The sequence below is a fragment of the Bubalus bubalis genome, chromosome 2 (assembly GCF_019923935.1).
Source record: "Bubalus bubalis isolate 160015118507 breed Murrah chromosome 2, NDDB_SH_1, whole genome shotgun sequence".
Lineage (NCBI taxonomy): Eukaryota > Metazoa > Chordata > Mammalia > Artiodactyla > Bovidae > Bubalus > Bubalus bubalis.
The window spans coordinates 63830589-63849266 of NC_059158.1; the positions used below are offsets into that span (position 1 = coordinate 63830589).

Here is an 18678-nt window from a genome sequence, read left to right on the forward strand (position 1 = left end):
TGTCAAGATAGTACAGTTCAATGAAGATGAAGACATATGTGTGTCCTTCTCTTGGGGCAGTCATTTTGGGCAGTGAAGATGCTCTGTAGAAGGAACTTTAAAATTTTTCTTTTGTTCTGATACTCCAAATGGTTAAAAATAAGTGCAGTTATATTGAAAACACCCCACAGGAAGAATTCCAGGAAGGATGAGTGAAAGGATTGAATCATGAATTGCTTTACCTGTATCTTATATCTTCTTACTAACCTTTCAATATTATTTTGCAAGCAAAAATTGACACCCAAATATCAAGAAGTGATTTTTTTTTTCTCAAGTGTCACATTACCGAACAGAAGCTTAAATGATTAGTAAACGTTCAGATTTGAGAACAAAGCGGCTCCATTTCTATAGCAGTCTTAAGTCCCTGCAGGACAGTGAATTCCAACAACCCGGCCTGCCAGTGACTTCCTCTGGAGCAGAATGAAACAGCAGGCCATAAAGCACAGAGTCTTGACTTGCTGGGTGAAGGTCACTTCGATGCCTTTTGGGAGATATTTCAACCACACTAAAACCGGTAAAGTAAAAATCAAAATGTTTGAGGGGCAGCAGCAATAGGGCGATCATTCCCTTTTCTATCTTTTCATAGCATCAGCGTGACAAATCTCTTACAGTGAAAATAACTCTGAATTGCCCACAGCTGCCAGGTGAGAAGACAGACAGTGTAGCTTCGGTTTCGGGCAGATGAACAGGTAAAAGGGTTTATAGGAAATCGTTTCTTTTTTACCTGATAGTGAGTTTTACACTTAAAAAAAAAAAAAAAAAAAACTCAATGACTAGAATTCAGAATAACAACTTCAGTGAAAATATTCTAATAATCTTTTTACATGAGAGAATCACTTAGAAAAATGTGGAAGTGAGAAAGAAGTATGTACGGTTATTTATGACAAACACATATGTCTTAACTGTATTGTATTTGATACAGAATCCTCAAAATTTAGATCCAGAAAGGCCAATGAAGTCATCTGGTTTAAACTGTCTGTATATAGAGCAGAAATAGAGGGCTGGGATGATTAAAAAAAGGTAAAAAAAGTTGTCCTTACCAGAAGTTCATGATGGAGCTTGCCTGGCCTCTTGACTCTTAAGTGCACTTGTTACATAATCAAACGTATGTTCATATGATTTCCTCAAGCATAAAATGTACATGCTAAGTATGTGATCTTTTAGACTTTTTAAAAAGTTCTGTTTGACATTTCTGAGTTTGGGTAAATATATAACTAACACGTAGGATCAGGCTTCCTATGGCATTTCCTTTAAACTTTCATCTTTCTAAAATGTAGCCAAAAATGTTACTGCTGTTCAATAAACATATCTATTGTAATCATGTTATTTATTATTTAAATAAGGACTTTATTAAAAATTAAACTAGGATGACAGATATAAAGTGAGACAGTCCTAGGATAGTGGGATGTTAATTGTACTTAACCACTCTATTTTCTGTTATGAAAAACTAATTTCTATGTTTTTAAAATAATAAATTAACTATTATTTTGTTTGTTTATGTAGCTTAAATGCATTTGAACTGTCACATATCTGTATATAATAAGGTTTTATGTATGCTAATAAAATCCTGTGCTTCTCTGGGCTTTTGAGTAAAGCATTCAATAAAAACATAAGTATAATTAAAAATGTGTGCACTTTATACATTTATATTAAGGTGTGATCTGGTCAAATGATAATAAGAAAGAGCAATGGAAATGTATCTCTACCTTATTTATCTTTTCCTGGAAATTCTGATACTGTTTGAAGTTTAAAAACAAGAAGATTCTGATAAATTACTAAAGGAGATCTGTGCTTACTTAAAAAAAATGGTGAAATATTTGAATGGCACCTGGAAAAACTAAAATTAACTTCAATTATAATTCTCTATTTAATATTGGATGATTTCATTGCAATTAAAACAGTTCTGTAAATATGATGGAATAATTTCAGAGACTTTAATAACATAACATTTGTCTGACTATGATATTTCTTTTTTAAATGATGTAGCCTGTAGTATTTCATATGTGCAATTATATGAAACAAAATACTAAGTTGAATAATAATGATCCCATTATTCAGTTTAAGAATTAGAACATGTAAATACTTAATATACTCATGTAATATACTCATGTGTGGATCACAATAAACTGTGGAAAATTCTGAAGGAGATGGGAATAAGAGACCACCTGACCTGCCTCTTGAGAAACCTGTATGCAGGTCAGGAAGCAACAGTTAGAACTGGACATGGAACAACAGACTGGTTCCAAATAGGAAAAGGAATACGTCAAGGCTGTATATTGTCACTCTGCTTATTTAACTTAAAGGCAGAGTACATCATGAGAAATGCTGAGCTGGAAGAAGCGCAAGCTGGAATCAAGATTGCCAGGAGAAATATCAATAACCTCAGATATGCAGATGACACCACCCTTATGGCAGAAAGGTAAAGAAGAACTAAAGAGCCTCTTGATGAAAGTGAAAGAGGAGAGTGAAAAAGTTGGCTTAATGCCCATATTCAGAAAAATAAGACCATGGCATCCAGTCCCATTACTTCAATGCAAATAGATGGGGAAACAGTGGAAACAGTGTCAGACTTTTATTTTTGGGAGCTCCAAAATCACTACAGATGATGATTGCAGCCATGAAATTAAAAGATGCTTACTCCTTGGAAGGAAAGTTATGACCAACCTAGACAGCATATTAAAAAGCAGAGACCTTACTTTGTTAATAAAGGTCCATCTAGTCAAAGCTATGGTTTTTCCTGTAGTCATGTATAGATGTGAGAGTTGGACTATAAAGAAAGCTAAGGACTGAAGAATTGATGCTTTTGAACTTTGTTGTTGGAGAAGACTCTTGAGAGTCCCTTGGACTGCAAGGAGATCCAACCAGTCCATCTTAAAGGAGATCAGTCCTGGGTGTTCATTGGAAGGACTGATGCTGAAGCTAAAACTCCAGTACTTTGGTCATCTGATGCGAAGAGCTGACTCATTGGAAAGGACCCTGATGCTGGGAAAGATTGAGGGCAGGAGGAGAAGGGGATGACAGAGGATAAGACGGTTGGATGGCATCACCGACTCAATGGACATGGGTTTGGGTGGACTCTGGGAGTCGGTGATGGACAGGGAGGCCTGGTGTGCTGTGGTTCATGGAGTCTCAAAGAGTCAGACACGACTGAGCAACTGAACTGAACTGAATCCTTTGGAATCCTTATACTCTTTAAAGGAACCACCATCCTGAGTTTCATAGTCACCATTTCCCATTTCCCAAAGAGGAATAAGTCACATTTATAATCTTAAAAATAATGACATCAAGTTTTGCTTTTTCTCTGAATAAAATAAAAAGTGTGTAGTCTTTCACACTGTTTTGTTCAACCAATATTACATTTTTAAGTTTGTTTCTTGTTTTATTTACTATAGTTAGTTTATTTGTGCTGCAGAATAATTTTGCATTGCATGAATATATCACAATTTATTTACAAATTTTGTAGTCCACTTATATTATTATTATTATTAATAAAGGCTTTTTTGTTTCACTATGTTAATACAAATTTGAAAGATTGTTTTCCTGAGCAGCCAAGTCAATTCACACTTTCACAAATGATGTATAAGATTTTCCATTGATATACATCATTATTACTTGATATCATCAAACTTACTTTATCAAATTTGGTGTGTGCAAAATTATTCCTCATGTTGAACAACTTGTAATATATTTGTGGCCTTAAGCTTTTCTTTTTTTGCAAATTCCCCCCTTATTTTGGTCCAGTTTTCTCTGGGTTGTTTTCATTTTTCTTATGCATTCATATTTTTAATAAGATTTGAATGCCAAGTTTTTATTAGTATATGTATTACAAATATATTTTCCCAATTTCTTTACTGAAAATTTCTTATAATAAAAGATTTCAGTGTAGTTAAACTTATCAATCTTTTCTATAAATTTTGTGCTTTCAATGTCTTATTTAATACATAATTGTATACTGCTCTGAAATCATAAAAATATTTTCAACACTTCTAAATTTTAAGTTTTTAATTTGTATTTTAACTCTTTAATTCACTGACGTTGATTTTGCTTGTTATGTGAAGAAGGAATCAATCTCTTTTTTAAGGAAATATAATGAATCATCACATACTATTTTTTGAAAAGTACATATTTTTAACCACCAGTTCTTCCTGCCTTTGTTATTTAACAAATTTGCAAACATAAATGGATTTTTGTATCACAGCTTTAGATTCTGTTCCATTAATCAATCTTTCCATCACTGTACCAATAGAGATGTATATAATCTTGGTATCCAAGACAAATCTTCCCTCTTTTAGCTGATTTTTTAGGATTGTATTCATTCTTACATATAAATTGTACAATCAGTTTGTAAAGTTCAGTATTAAAAAATTGAGGTTTTGATTAGAGTTTCTGATGTTTGATTATGATCCCTGATTTTATAATCACATTCAGTGGACAGTCTATTTTAAATTTGATTTTTTTCAAGGGTTTTATATGTTTCAATCAAGAACTATGGGAAGTATTCATTTTCATTCAGAAGTCTTAGTCAAAGTTTACCAACTGCTGTCCGTGGTTCATTTCCAGAGTGCAAAGCTCATAGTGGGAGTTTCTCTTCATTGAGTTTCACATTTTGTAGGTTATTATTACTATATGCCCAGGTTTCAGCCAGTAGCTTCCCCTTCAGCAATCCCCCACCCTGTGGTGGTGGAATAACTCTTTAGAGGTACCACCTTTCCTAGAAACTTAGCAATTCAAAAAAAAATTTTATATTGTAGAGGATCTATTTGTTTCATGCACAAGAGCACAAGAGTCCATTGGAGCATTTTGTGTTATCCTATTGAAAGTGAAACCTCTGAGGTAGTTCTAAAAGTATTACTTGCTTTTGATAATTTTCTCACTTAAAAAAATACAATAAAAATCCAAAATACATTGATAGTAAAAAAGCTTTAAATATAGGAAAACTTTAGAGAATATACACAATATATGCTATTTAATCTGTTGCTATATTATAATCAGCAACATTACTTTTATAAAGGAAAAATACTCATAAATGAGGAAGAGTTCAAAATACTCATCCAATTTACAAGTCACTTAGTCCTCCTATATAACATACTCCTTACAATTAGTTTCATCTAAGTATAAATCTATAAATAAGTAATTTTATTCTTTTGAAACTCTTACCTACCTCAAAGCTGTGGTTTAGTACAAAACCTCAAAAGGAATTTGAGTTGAGCCTTTTTTACATTTATTTATATGGGAAGCATTGATTCAGTGTGTAAACTGTACCAAATGCTGCAATAGATGCTGTCAAGAATAAATATATAAGGGAAACAATCCTTGCCATTAAAGGGTAACAATCCAAAGGCTTTCAAGTTTTAAGGTAAAGAAAAATATTTCAAAAATGAACTCTAATTCATGAGCTACTGTGATCATCTCCATACACCCGTGCCTCTTCCTCTTTTTAACTCCATGTTAGTGAGTCTTAGTGGTAAGAGCACAAGGATAACCCTGAAAGTTATCCAAAGAGTATGTGGATGAGACAAACAGATTTTTCTATGAAGCTTAGAATTCTAATGCAAAACATCCTGCCATAACATTAATTTGCAAATCCATATACGGGAGGCAGGCAAAACAGCTCTGAGGTCAAGATTATCTGCCTATGTTTCAGACTCTATTAACCTTTATGAAGTAAAAATAGATCCTTGGGGAAGCCTATATAAAGAAAAGTCTCAAAGGCGAACTATCAGTGTCTCAAACATTTTCAGTTCAATTCAGTTCAGTCCCTCAGTCGTGTCCGACTCTTTGCGACCCCATGAATCGCAGCACGCCAGGCCTCCCTGTCCATCACCATCTCCCGGAGTTCACTCAAACTCACGTCCATCGAGTCGGTGATGCCATCCGGCCATCTCATCCTCTGTCGTCCCCTCTTCCTCCTGCCCCCAATCCCTCCCAGCATCAGAGTCTTTTCCAATGAGTCAACTCTTCGCATCAGGTGGCCAAAGTACTGAAGTTTCAGCTTTAGCATCATTCCTGCCAAAGAACACCCAGGGCTGATCTGCTTTAGAATGGATTGGTTGGATCTCCTTGCAGTCCAAGGGACTCTCAAGAGTCGTCTCCAACAAACATTTTAGGGGAAATGAAATTTTGGTAAGTCGTATAATAAAAACTAATTTAATGTTTACTATTCTTTTACATTTTGAAAAGTGTGTTCATGTGATTCTCTCATTTATTCTTCCTAAGAATGATCAAGTTAACTGAGGCTTTGTTTATTTTACCCAAAGCAGTGAGTGGCAGGGCTAAGGCTCATTCTACCTTTCACCCTGCATCAGGTGGCCCTGCAGAAACATCTCTGGAGGAAGAGAATGTATCACATGTGAGGTCTCTTTGCCTGTTTCTAATTCCATTGAAGAAGTGTCCTAGTAATGTGTAGGTTTTCTTACCTGAAAGTTAAGTTACATGGACCTTGAGTATAAATATTTCTTATGTGGGTGTTTTCTACAGCAGGACATCAAAAATGTTGCTTTTTCCACCGAGACAGGTAAATATTTTACTTAGAGCTTTTTTTTTTTTTTTTTTTTTTTGCTTTTTAGGTCACAATAGTAAGTATTAAACTTGGGTTTGGTTTAGGGGTTTCCTTTTAAGTTCATTTATTAATAGCAAGCTGAAGTATCTCTCTGAATCCAAGGAAAGGATCTGCATATAAGTTACTGTAAAGACTGTTTTGTTTTGTTTTTTTCTGAATGCCTTTCAAATTCAAAACTTCTATTTCCATACTAAGTTTCCTTCCATTGTCACATGGCCACACAGATCTCATTTTCCGTGTGCTTGTTTTGTTCTTTCTTTAAGCAAACCAGTTTTCTCAACTTTTCAATGCATTTAGCCATAGCACAGGATTACGCTTTTCAAGTGTGAGGTCCAGTCATAATCAAAGAATAGAAAGATTTTTTGTTTTGTTTTATCTTGATTTCAGTTTTCAAGAGAAAAAAAGAATCTGAATTGCTCATCCCTAAATGTTGTTCCCCTCTACTCAATTTGAAGTGGCCAAGGTTTGGGAATCTTGTGGTAAAAACAGAGCTAGCTGTGATGGGATGAGGTCTCTGTTCAGAAAAGAGAGTGCATTGTCCAGGAAGATTGTCTCAAACATGTACCACTATCGTATGGGGAAGGGATACGATCATCACATAGATTTTAAGTATTTTCTGCTACTGTTACATAACCTAAAGTTAAATCAATCAGTTAAGTTTCCGCTATCTGCCAGAATTCATGGTCATTTAGATAATCTGTCTCTAGAGCCTTATGTCCCTGAGAAGTATCAAGTGACTGGACCTTCAAAAGAACAAACCAGGTTTATCCTGAATTCCCTTATCTGTGTACAGTGTATAGTATCTTAACTTCATTAAGAATATGGAGATAGAAAGGTCCTCATGATAATCTAAGTGAATTTGATTTTCCAGACAACCTGTGGCTGAATGAAGTATTCTTTGGTAAAGGATTTAATACATAGTCGGTAAGATATTCTTAAAATACATGTATACACAAACACATACATTCTGAAATACCTAGTTTATACCATGAAACATACACAGGTTTGCTCTTAATTGCTAACATCAGATGTTAATTCATGAATGAAGCCAAAAAGAATTTGTAAACACATTTCAATACCCTGCTAATAATATAACATTCTAACTTTGTACTCTTGTAAGGAATACAGGAAGATATTGGAAAAATCAGAGGAATAACTGCCTTCAATTTACCACATCAGGAACCATGTTCCAGAACCTTTTTATAAAACAAATGCAAGTTACAGTAGAATGAAATCCATGCTATTTGCTGATGGATTTTAATGTTCAAATCAAGCAGTGATATACTTATATATATGCATTTTTATATAAGAGGACTGGTATTTGCATCAAAACCTTTTCCTTAACTAGCGTGCCAGTGGATCTACTACCAGGGAAAGAAAGACAGGGGCAGATCATTAAGTTTAGTCTGCATTAATTAGTGACATATGTAAATAGAGGCTAATGTTCTCCCTGCAATAGTTTCCCCAAGCACAGATTTGTTGGTATGAGAAATGAAAGAATTGACAATAGAAAATACATGTCATTGGTCCATAAGCACTTAATGTGATCATTTCTCCCTACCCTTTTCACATTTACAGTAAATGTTAATGGAAAGTTAGTGCAAATTCAAGGGTCAAAATGTACTTTTTATTAATACCAAAATGACATTTGGATGATATTTGTGAGTGATAGCTAAAAAGGAAAGTATTTTTAAGTTGATAACTAAGCCCATTGTATCATATCAAGTAAGCTAAACAGCGTATGCTATTGCATTGATAGAGGTAAAGCATATGAGGAAAACAGAATCTATATTATGAATGTCATTTCTGATGTCACTATCTATTTTAAACTGAACTTTATACATAGAGTGTTGAAAAAATAACAACAACAAAAAATAACCTTTGATTTTCTATCAATAGGGAAATGATTAAAACACCCTTGCATGGAGAACCTGAATCTGATTTTACAGGAGACTCAGAGCCATTTCTGGAAACAGAATGCCCAAGGGCAGAGCCGACTCTGCAGCCACCAACCCTGATGCACGCTATCAACGTGCTCCCCCAGTCAAAATTGACTTCCCTCACCCTGTTGTTGTTTTTATTCAGTTTTGGTAATATTGTTTCATTTCACATTGTTAATGGTATTCTGTACTTTGTTTTTTAAACTTAAGTCATAAAATTTATGTTCTTTCCATTAAAAAATAGAGAAATGGAATAGTATTAAAATAAACTAAATCATATACTTATTATGTATTTATTTAACTAGTAACCCTAGATTATTTTTAACCATAGCGAAACTTCTTTCATCATTTGTTAATGGTAGCTTAAAAGAGAAATGCCTTCTCTAAATAATTATAAATAAATTCATTTATATTTGATAAATGTCTTTAGTTGATTGACATATTTAGAAATTAATACATTTTAAATTATTTAAAGGATCACCACCTGAAGAATACAATTTTCAAACTGCTGTCAATCACTAAAAGGCGACTGAATAGCATTTCTTGATATTGGTTATTTATTTCAGACTTGACTTTTGGTGGTTTTTTTTTTTTTAATGTCTTTTATATAAGTCATTAAATTATCACCCCAGACTGGCATCTTTAAAAGTTTCATAGCAAGATAAATATATTATATTCATGCAGTCTACATAATTCAAATTATTACAAAAGTTCAGAAATATTAGAGGTTTTTTGACACCTCTTTCTTACCTGCTTGTGAGCGTGGTCATATGAATTAATATGATTATCAAATTCCTGATGCTTGTAGTACTGCTTGTCACAGAGTTCACAGTAAAAATTGGCCTTCAGATCTTCCAGCGCTTTGGCTATGGTGTTCTCCTTCTCAGCATAATCCTGAAAAACAGAATTTTGAAGAAGGAAGCAATTAGTTTTCCTCTAAGGTTCCTTCCTTCTGACAGTTGACAGCTTAGTATAGTCATTAGAATTAAAAATAATATCACAGACAAAGAGATATATAAAGCAAATACCAGCAAAGCAAATTAGAAGAAATTATCAGTTAAAGAAAATTAAAGATTAACAGAAGAGATCAAAATAAATAATGGAAAGAATATAAATATGGAGAAGAAAAAAAAATCACAGAAGAAATAGAAGTCCTTGCCTGAACAAGTTCCTATGCTATGTTAGCACAGAAGAAATATGAAACTCATACAACTGTTAATTCAACTGTCAATTTCTAGCTACACTGTCTATGTTTAGTTAACATAAAACTTCTAAATTATGAACATCTAAAATATGTCCTCCATATTGGTGTGCAAATATTCAAGCTTGGTATTTTTCTTTGCTTCCCCAAAATATCTGTACAGCAATTTATTCATCCCAAGTAGATTTCATTTGACTAATGTTTTCATCTTGACCCACATCTGTTTAGGTTGCACTTTTAAAATTCACTAGTCTTTGGAAAATGAAATTCATTCCTGCAAGCTATTTACCTAAACTGAAAAGAATTAAACTGTATAAACAGATTGCTTTCATCATGCTGATAGTAAATAAATATCACTATACAATCAAACTCCTGAAAATATGAAAAATGCAGTGAGTTATCATTAGCTTTCATTTACAAAGCATAAAACAGGAAAATGTGTGTAGCACTTAGGTTTTCTTAAATCTAAATTTAATTGCTATTTCATGCTTGCTTAAATGTTAATGATGTCAGACATGAATAAACACTGAATGCTGAAACACTGTCCAAGTCTTTCACTGAAGTACTGATATAAAGACCTACATTTCAATCCCTACCATAGAATATATTTGTTTCTAATTTACAGATTGTCTCATGTTCAATTTATTTAAATTCAAAACAACTATACATTCAAGCCTCTTATGTGCTACACTCCCTCAGGCACTAGAATGTGGAGATGAAACGACCCAATCTTTTCTATGTCAATGGCAGTAATCCTCTCACTAAATATACAGGCTAGAAAAACTCATAGTTTGAATATTTAAATTCTAAAAAATTTGAAAGTGATTTACTAACTGTAATTTCATGAGTGATTAATATGTTTGTTACCTTATTTTGCTATATATTTGTATATGCATCATTTCATAGTGTTCACCATCATTCTTGGTAAAACTTGTAGTATGTCTTGTAGCAATGCATAATACATCTGCATAATCTGTATGTACATAGTCGTCTTTCTTACTTTAAAGACAGTGGTTTGTCATTATGTTTGATTAATTTTATCAATTTCACAGAAAGAGGTAATAAATTGCAGAAATCACTCAAATTGTTCATATATGAGTTGTCAATTTGAATAATTTACCATTTTGCAGCAGATTTCAGAAATATTCCCCATTATTCTTTTTGCTTGCATCCAATATGTTTTTTTTTTAAGTTAGTTTAAAATGATGAAAATGACTCATACAGATCTAAACTGCTTACTGAATTTTTACAAAATCTTCAAAATAATACTTTGTAGATCATCCAATTTAAATGAAGCAAAAATTAAGTACCATGATTTCATGGCAAAAGTGTGCAAAGCAGAGATAAAATTCTAATCAATATGAGTTGCGTTAATATTATAATGGCAATAGTCTGGTTCAAAGCATAATTAACTTTCAAAACAATATTTTTGAACAGCAATTTCTTTGCAAACTAGTTGATTTTCCTTATTAATTATAATTACAGTTAAGTGACTTCCTCTCTCTAAATTTTTGGTTATCTCTTATTATGGTATTGTTTTTTCCTTCCTAAGACTGATCTTTTTCCAGAGAAGCAATAATTTTTCCTAATTTTTCTTTCCTCAAAAGTGGGAAATTTTTGAGTAAAGCAAACCGAGATTCTTAGGCTAAATTGCATTCTTCAAAAGTATAAGCCTTAGCCTAGATTTGAAAGAGGAAAACAAATCTAAAAATAATAGTCAAGATTTAATCAGTACTTTTTTAGGATCAGTTGCTGATTAAGGTTTGTATATATTAACTCATTCAATCATGGTCAAAATGATAAAAATGTGCATTCTAGACATTTCCTCATTTTACACGTGAGAGTACTAAAGCAAAGGAAAGTTAAATATCTAGGCTAATGATATATAAAAAATAAATGTGCAGCTAATATTTGAGCACAAATAATTTGATCCATAACACTTCATTATGTTTAAACTTTTAAGCAGAAAATAAAGTAGAGAGAACAATACAAGAGCTCCCACATACCCATCACTTGGCTTCAACAATTATCTTTAACTTAGGGCCAACCTTGTTTCATTTTATCCACTCCTACCTCATATCCTTTCCCCTGCCTCAGATAATTTTTAAAGACAGTCCTAAATTCATATTATGTTATCTGTTAATCTTTCAGTGTGTATTTCTAAAATAGAAGATTAAAAAAAAAATCAGAAAACCAATATCAGACCTAAAAAAACAAAAAAACTACATTCAATTCTTACTATCATCAAATAGCCAGTCAGTTTGTTCACATAACTGCAATTGTCTAATATTTTAAAATAGTTGTTCAAAGCAAGATTCAAATAAGGCCCATACATTACCTTCATCTGATATGATTCTCAGTCTCTTTCATGCTATAGGCTGCCACTCTTTGTTTTATTCTTCATGGTATTTTAGTTTTCAGGTTTTTTTTTTGATTATACCTTACATTTTGTAAAACATTCAGAACTATAGAAACATTACAAGAAGATGACAAAAAATTTTATAAGGCCTTCTCTTTAATAAAATAATTGTTAATATTTTGGCATGTGTTTGTTCTCTTGCTTTCTCTCTATATCTTCCTCTAAGATGTTAAAAGCAGCATGGCATAGCTGCAGTTAAGGTTGCAAACAGTTTCACAGTAATAAATATTTTTAGGCTAGAACTTTCAACTTGATATAAACTGCTGGAAGAAGTCAGGGCTGTGTCTTACAAAACATCAGTAGAATAGAACGACTGGTTATTGAATGTGTCATAAGGGAAAAGAGTCATATGTACTTTCATTGATTATACATTTTTAAAAATGTGTGTAAACTGATGGATCCTGGAAGATGAGGAAAGGGTAGCTGCTGTGTGTGCAAACAGGGAGAAGCAGCATGGAAAACAAGGCTTCTAGTATCTAGAAAAAAAATTTAAGTATGTATGTAGACAAAATCAGCCCTCATTAGGTTGACATGCCCAGTGCCCATGACCCTTCTCCTTCTCCAGTGCAGATGGTATTGAAAGAGGCCTTGACTGGTATCATAAAGTATAGTATACAGACATTCAACACAGCTACCTCCTTGCATAAGTTAAGAAAAGCATTGAATAAAATGGAAGAGTAACACAGCTGCTCATATTTCCTTCTCAAACTCAAACTCTCCCCTCTATCTGGCAAACACATTCTGTTCAATAATGTACACATTTACCAATGCCCCACTAAGTATGATGGTAGAAAGTGAAGAAAGGATGAATTCTTGTAGCTATTAAATCCTCCAAACTCTTCACAGTTTGCTGCTGCTGCTAAGTCACCTCAGTCGTGTCCGACTCTGTGCGACCCCATAGACGGCAGCCCACCAGGCTCCCCTGTCCCTGGGATTCTCCAGGCAAGAACACTGGAGTGGGTTGCCATTTCCTTCTCCAATGCATGAAAGTGAAAAGTGAAAGTGAAGTCGCTCAGTCGTGTCCGACCCTCAGCGACCCCATGGACTGCAGCCCACCAGGCTCCTCCATCCATGGGACTCTCCAGGCAAGAGTACTGGAGTGGGGTGCCATGGCCTTCTCCAAACACAGTTTACATATACCTAAAGACAGTAAAAGTTGAATCCTTATTTTCAGGGATCAGATCAGATCAGATCAGTCACTCAGTCGTGTCCGACTCTTTGCGACCCCATGAATCACAGCATGCCAGGGCTCCCTGTCCATCACCAACTCCCCGAGTTCACTCAGACTCACGTCCATCGAGTCAGTGATGCCATCCAGCCATCTCATCCTCTGTCATCCCCTTCTCCTCCTGCCCCCAATCCCCCCAGCATCAGAGTCTTTTCCAATGAGTCAACTCTTCACATGAGGTGGCCATAGTACTGGAGTTTCAGCTTCAGCATCATTCCTTCCAAAGAAATCCCAGGGCTGATCTCCTTCAGAATGGACTGGTTGGGTCTCCTTGCAGTCCAAAGGACTCTCGAGAGTCTTCTCCAACACCACAGTTCAAAAGCATCATTTCTTCAGCGCTCAGCCTTATCCCCAAGTTACAAAGTCAATAATCTTTTCACATGCAACCATAGCAATTCTGCAGGGCAAGAGTTTTTGCAGAACAGCAAATTGAAACAAGGTAACAGTTTATCTAGAGTCGCAGGGTCATTCCACCTATCCCCTGCTGCTGCTGCTGCTGCTAAGTCGCTTCAGTCGTGTTTGACTCTGTGCGACCCCACAGATGGCAGCCCACCAGGCTCCACCATCCCTGGGATTCTCCAGGCAAGAACACTGGAGTGGGTTCCCATTTCCTTCTCCAATGCATGAAAGTGAAAAGTGAAAGTGAAGTCGGTCAGTCCTGTCCGACTCTTAGCGACCCCATGGGCTGCAGCCTACCAGGCTCCTCTGTCCATGGGATTTTCCAGGCAAGAGTACTGGAGTGGGGTGCCACTACCTTCTCCTATAGTACCCAGTAGGACTTTGAAGGGAAAACCTCTCTTTTCCAAAATGATGCAACTTATGTTGGCTTCAGCATAACACACGGTGTCAAATGCTATTCAGCCCCTCTTAAGAGTCATCCGTTGGAGAAGGCAATGGCAACCCACTCCGGTACTCTTGCCTGGAAAATCCCATAGATGGAGGAGCCTGGTGGGCTGAAGTCCATGGGGTTGCTAGGAGTTGGATACAACTGAGCGAACTTCACTTTGACTTTTCACTTTCATGCATTGGAGAAGGAAATGGCTACCCACTCCAGTATTCTTGCCTGGCAAATCCCAGGGATGGGGGAGCCTGGTGGGCTGCCGTCTATAGGGTCGCACAGAGTGGGACATGACTGAAGCGACTTAGCAGCAGCAGCAGCAGCAAGAGTCAACCGTAACTCAATGCCATCAGTAACCTTCCCTGAGGAACATGAGCTCCAGGAGAGCAGGGATTCACTCCTGCTTTGTTGACTGTGATATCTCTGAGCTTATAACAGAGCCCAGCACTAGCAGACACTTGACAAATAATAATAAGGAATACCAGCACTGTCCTTTTAAATTAACATGTATATAAAAAACAAATATGACAAAAACGAGCAGCACTAAGAGATACACTGTTATTAAAGTAGCCATGTTCACGTTTGGGCTTTCAGTACCCAGTCATTTGGGGGACATCTTTAGAGCTAACAGCAAATAATATATAAATTATCATTGCTAAATAATAGTTGTGATCATATATTACATCCAAGATTTCTGCCAGGAATGCTCTATTTAAAGTAGCTAAAGTTGTGAAGGTATAAATAGATCAGGCACTGTCAGTATATAATTATTTTCAGAACTAAAAAATATTTGTATGTAATTAACACTTAAATACTTTGGAAAAATCTCTCTTCTCTGTCTCTATCTCTCTCATTGCTCCTGTCAAGAATAAAAGTATCCTTGTGATTTATATCCATAAATTTCACTATAGGTTCTCTAAAGAGAGAAAAAGTCTGCTAAAATTTGATTGTAATGAAACTATTAACCAAGGAAGAGTTCACAAAACTGTTCTAGTTTAAGAGGATATTTGATAGAAGGCATTTCATCAGAAAATCCATAGTCTACACATTCTGTAAAATACTGCACATCTTCTGGGCCATATCTCTTGTCCCAGTTAGTATCAAAGTGACAAGTTCTGACACAGTCTCCATCAGCCTTCTGTAGTACCACTTGGCTGCAGTTGTCCCCAGGCTGCGTTGAGGCATCACATCCCATCCAGTGGCTTCTCTGACTCATGATATAGGAGCTTGCAGATTCCCTCTTAGCACTAACAAATATACAACCCAGGAATGTTGAGCAGTTAACACCATACAGGTCCACCCTTGACCTTCGTGGACAGTAAGAACTCAAGGATAAGCTATTTCCCCTTTTACCTACCAGACAGATAATTTTGAGACACATTTCTAAGATTCCACAGAGATTCCCAGTGGGAAGGAGCACCAGTTACTTGTACTAGTGACAAACAGTAAGTATATCCTTATATTAGCTTTTCTTACCTTTTCCACTTCTGTGGAACTTCATTTCTGCTTCCTGGGCTCATGTCCCAAGTAAATAAGTACTTGTCTCAGGGGAGAAGGATAGGGGGAAAGGGGACTTAAGAAGTTGGAGATCGACATGTATATACTGCTATATTCGAAATGGATAACCAACAAGAACTTACTGTATACCACAGGGAACTCTGCTCAATGTTACATGATAGCCTGGATGGGGGGAGGGTTTAGGGGAGAATCAGTTCAGTTCAGTTTAGTTCAGTCACTCAGTCATGTCTGACTCTTTGTGACCCCATGGACTGCAGCATGCCAGGCCTCCCTGTCCGTCACCAACTCCCGGAGTTTACCCAAACTCATGTCCATTGAGTTGGTGATGCCATCCAACTATCTCATCCTTTGTCATAGCCCCTTCTCCTCCTGCCCTCAATCTTTCCCAGCATCAGGGGCCTTTCAAAGGAGTCAGTTCTTCACATCAGCTGGCCAAAGTATTGGAGTTTCAGCCTCAGCATCAGTCCTTCCAATGAATAATCAGGACTGATTTCCTTTAGGAGGGACTGGTTGGATATCTTTGCAGTCCAAGGGACTCTCAAGAGTCTTCTCCAACACGACAGTTCAAAGCATCAATTCTTCAGTGCTCAGCTGTCTTTATAGTCCAACTCTCAGGAGAATACATACATATGTGTGAGTCCCTTTGCTCTTCACTGAAACTATCAGAACATAGCTAATTGGCTATACTCCAATATAAAATGAAAAGTTAAAATAAAAAATAAATAACTAGTTGCATAGAAGCCTTTGTCTTGGGTTTGATTTTAAGATGAACTGGGAGAAGACTATCAGTTTTCTGGTATTTTCTATGAATGTCTTTCTGACAAGACACATTTTCTAGAATAAAATAAGATGATACCATATTTCAGCTCAAAATTCCCTAATAGCCCATCATAATTATTAGAATAAATGCTTTTATAATGACCCACATGTGCTCTTCCACCTGTTACTTGCACTACGTCTTTGTCATCAATTTCTATCATTCTCTCTCTTCTACTTTGCTTTCAGTTCACTTCAGTTCAGTCATTCAGTTGTGTCCAACTCTTTGTGACCCCATGGACTGCAGCACACCAGGCTTCCCTGTCAATCACCAAGTCCTGCAGCTTGCTTATACTTATGTCCATCGAGTCAGAGATGTCATCCAACCATCTCATCCTTTGTCATCCCCTTCTCCTTCCACCTTCAATCTTTCCCAGCATCAGGGTCTTTTCAAATGAGTCAGTTCTTCACATCGGGTGGCCAAAGTATTAGAGTGTCAGCTTCATCATCAGTTCTTCCAATGAATATTCAGGACTGATTTCCTTTAAGATTGACTGGTTGGATCTCCTTGCAGTCCAAGGGACTCTCAAGAGTCTTCTCCAACATTACAGTTCAAAAGCATCAATTCTTTGGCGCTCAGCTTTCTTTATAGTCCAACTCTCACATCCATACATGACTACTGGGAAAACCATAGCTTTGACTAGATAGACCTCTGTTGGCAAAGTAATGTCTCTGCTTTATCATATGCTGTCTAGTTTGGTCATAGCTTTTCTTCCAGGCAACAAGCATCTTTTAATTTTATGGATGTAGGTACTTTGCTTTACCTACCCTTATTTCCTTAAGATTTTTGAAACTTTAATTATACAATCACTTTGACACTTGGACTTATCATTTATTTTCCCTTGAATGTTCTCATACCAGGTGCTTGCATGAAATACTCATTCACTTCTTGCTGATCTCTGCTAAAATGTTCTTTCCTCAAAGATGACTTCCCTTATCAACCTTCTATAAGAGGAACACTTTATTCAGTTCTTTCCTTCTTTTATCTTTAGCTTTAAATTTAGGATGAGAAAGTTTATTCAGAAAGAGAACAGTTATAGAACACCATTTGGCATTGGAGACTGAAGGCTATATTAACAGCATGGGAGAGACAGGGTACATGCAAGAGTAAACAGGTTATGTAAACAAATAAATGGAAATTCCAAGAAGGAATTTTTAAAAAATGCAAGAATTAAAAAAAAAACATTCTAATTGAAATGAAGAATACTTTCAGGGGACTCATCAATAGACATGGTACAGCTGAGGAAAATGAAATTGAAGATGTGCCAACAAAATCTTAAACAAACTAAAATTTAAGGAGGAAAGAAAGAAAGAAGAAGCCAGAACACAGGAATGTATAAGAAATATGGGATAATATCACAAGGTATAATTAATTTTTTTTAAATACCAGAAAGAGAAAAGAGAATGCAGTGGAAGAAGTATTTGAAGACAATTGGCTGAAAAGTTTCCTTATTAATAGAGATGCCAAATAACAGACCTAGGAAGCTCAGAGAACATTAAAAGGATATAAATAGTACAACGACAAACACCTTAATCTTAAACAAACTAAAATTTAAGGAGGAAGGAAAGAAAGAAGAAGCCAGAACACAGGAATGTATAAGAAATATGGGATAATATCACAAGGTATAATTAATTTTTTTTAAATACCAGAAAGAGAAAAGAGAATGCAGTGGAAGAAGTATTTGAAGACAATTGGCTGAAAAGTTTCCTTATTAATAGAGATGCCAAATAACAGACCTAGGAAGCTCAGAGAACATTAAAAGGATATAAATAGTACAACGACAAACACCTAGACATATCATATTTATACAACAGAAACAAAGAGAAAATCTTCAGATTCAGCCTCTATCAGATATACTAACCAAATCATCATCAATGGATCTTGCCTGTAAGTAATTCTTTTCTTCAATATAGGAAAAGTTGGAGAAGGAACAAATTAATGTAAAATAGATATATCCAAACATCTAAAAAGTTAACTTTGTTTAAAACAACAATATCATCAATGAATTGGGTTGTTACAACATATAAGTAAGCAAAATGAGTCACAGCAATGTCAGAAAGGAAAATGTGTGCTCAGTTGCTCAGTCAGGTCTGACTCTTTGCAACCCTTTGGACTGTAG

General features: G+C 35.5%; 1 protein-coding gene across 1 annotated transcript in view; it reads right to left on the reverse strand.

Annotated features, from left to right (window-relative positions):
* ZNF804A (zinc finger protein 804A) overlaps nt 1-18678 on the reverse strand; it is a 336208-nt gene that overhangs the window by 59495 nt on the left and 258035 nt on the right. Inside the window, exon 2 of the mRNA XM_006067674.4 lies at nt 9289-9432. Within this exon, the coding sequence (XP_006067736.4) occupies nt 9289-9432 (144 nt within the window). The remainder of the gene's footprint in view (nt 1-9288; nt 9433-18678) is intronic.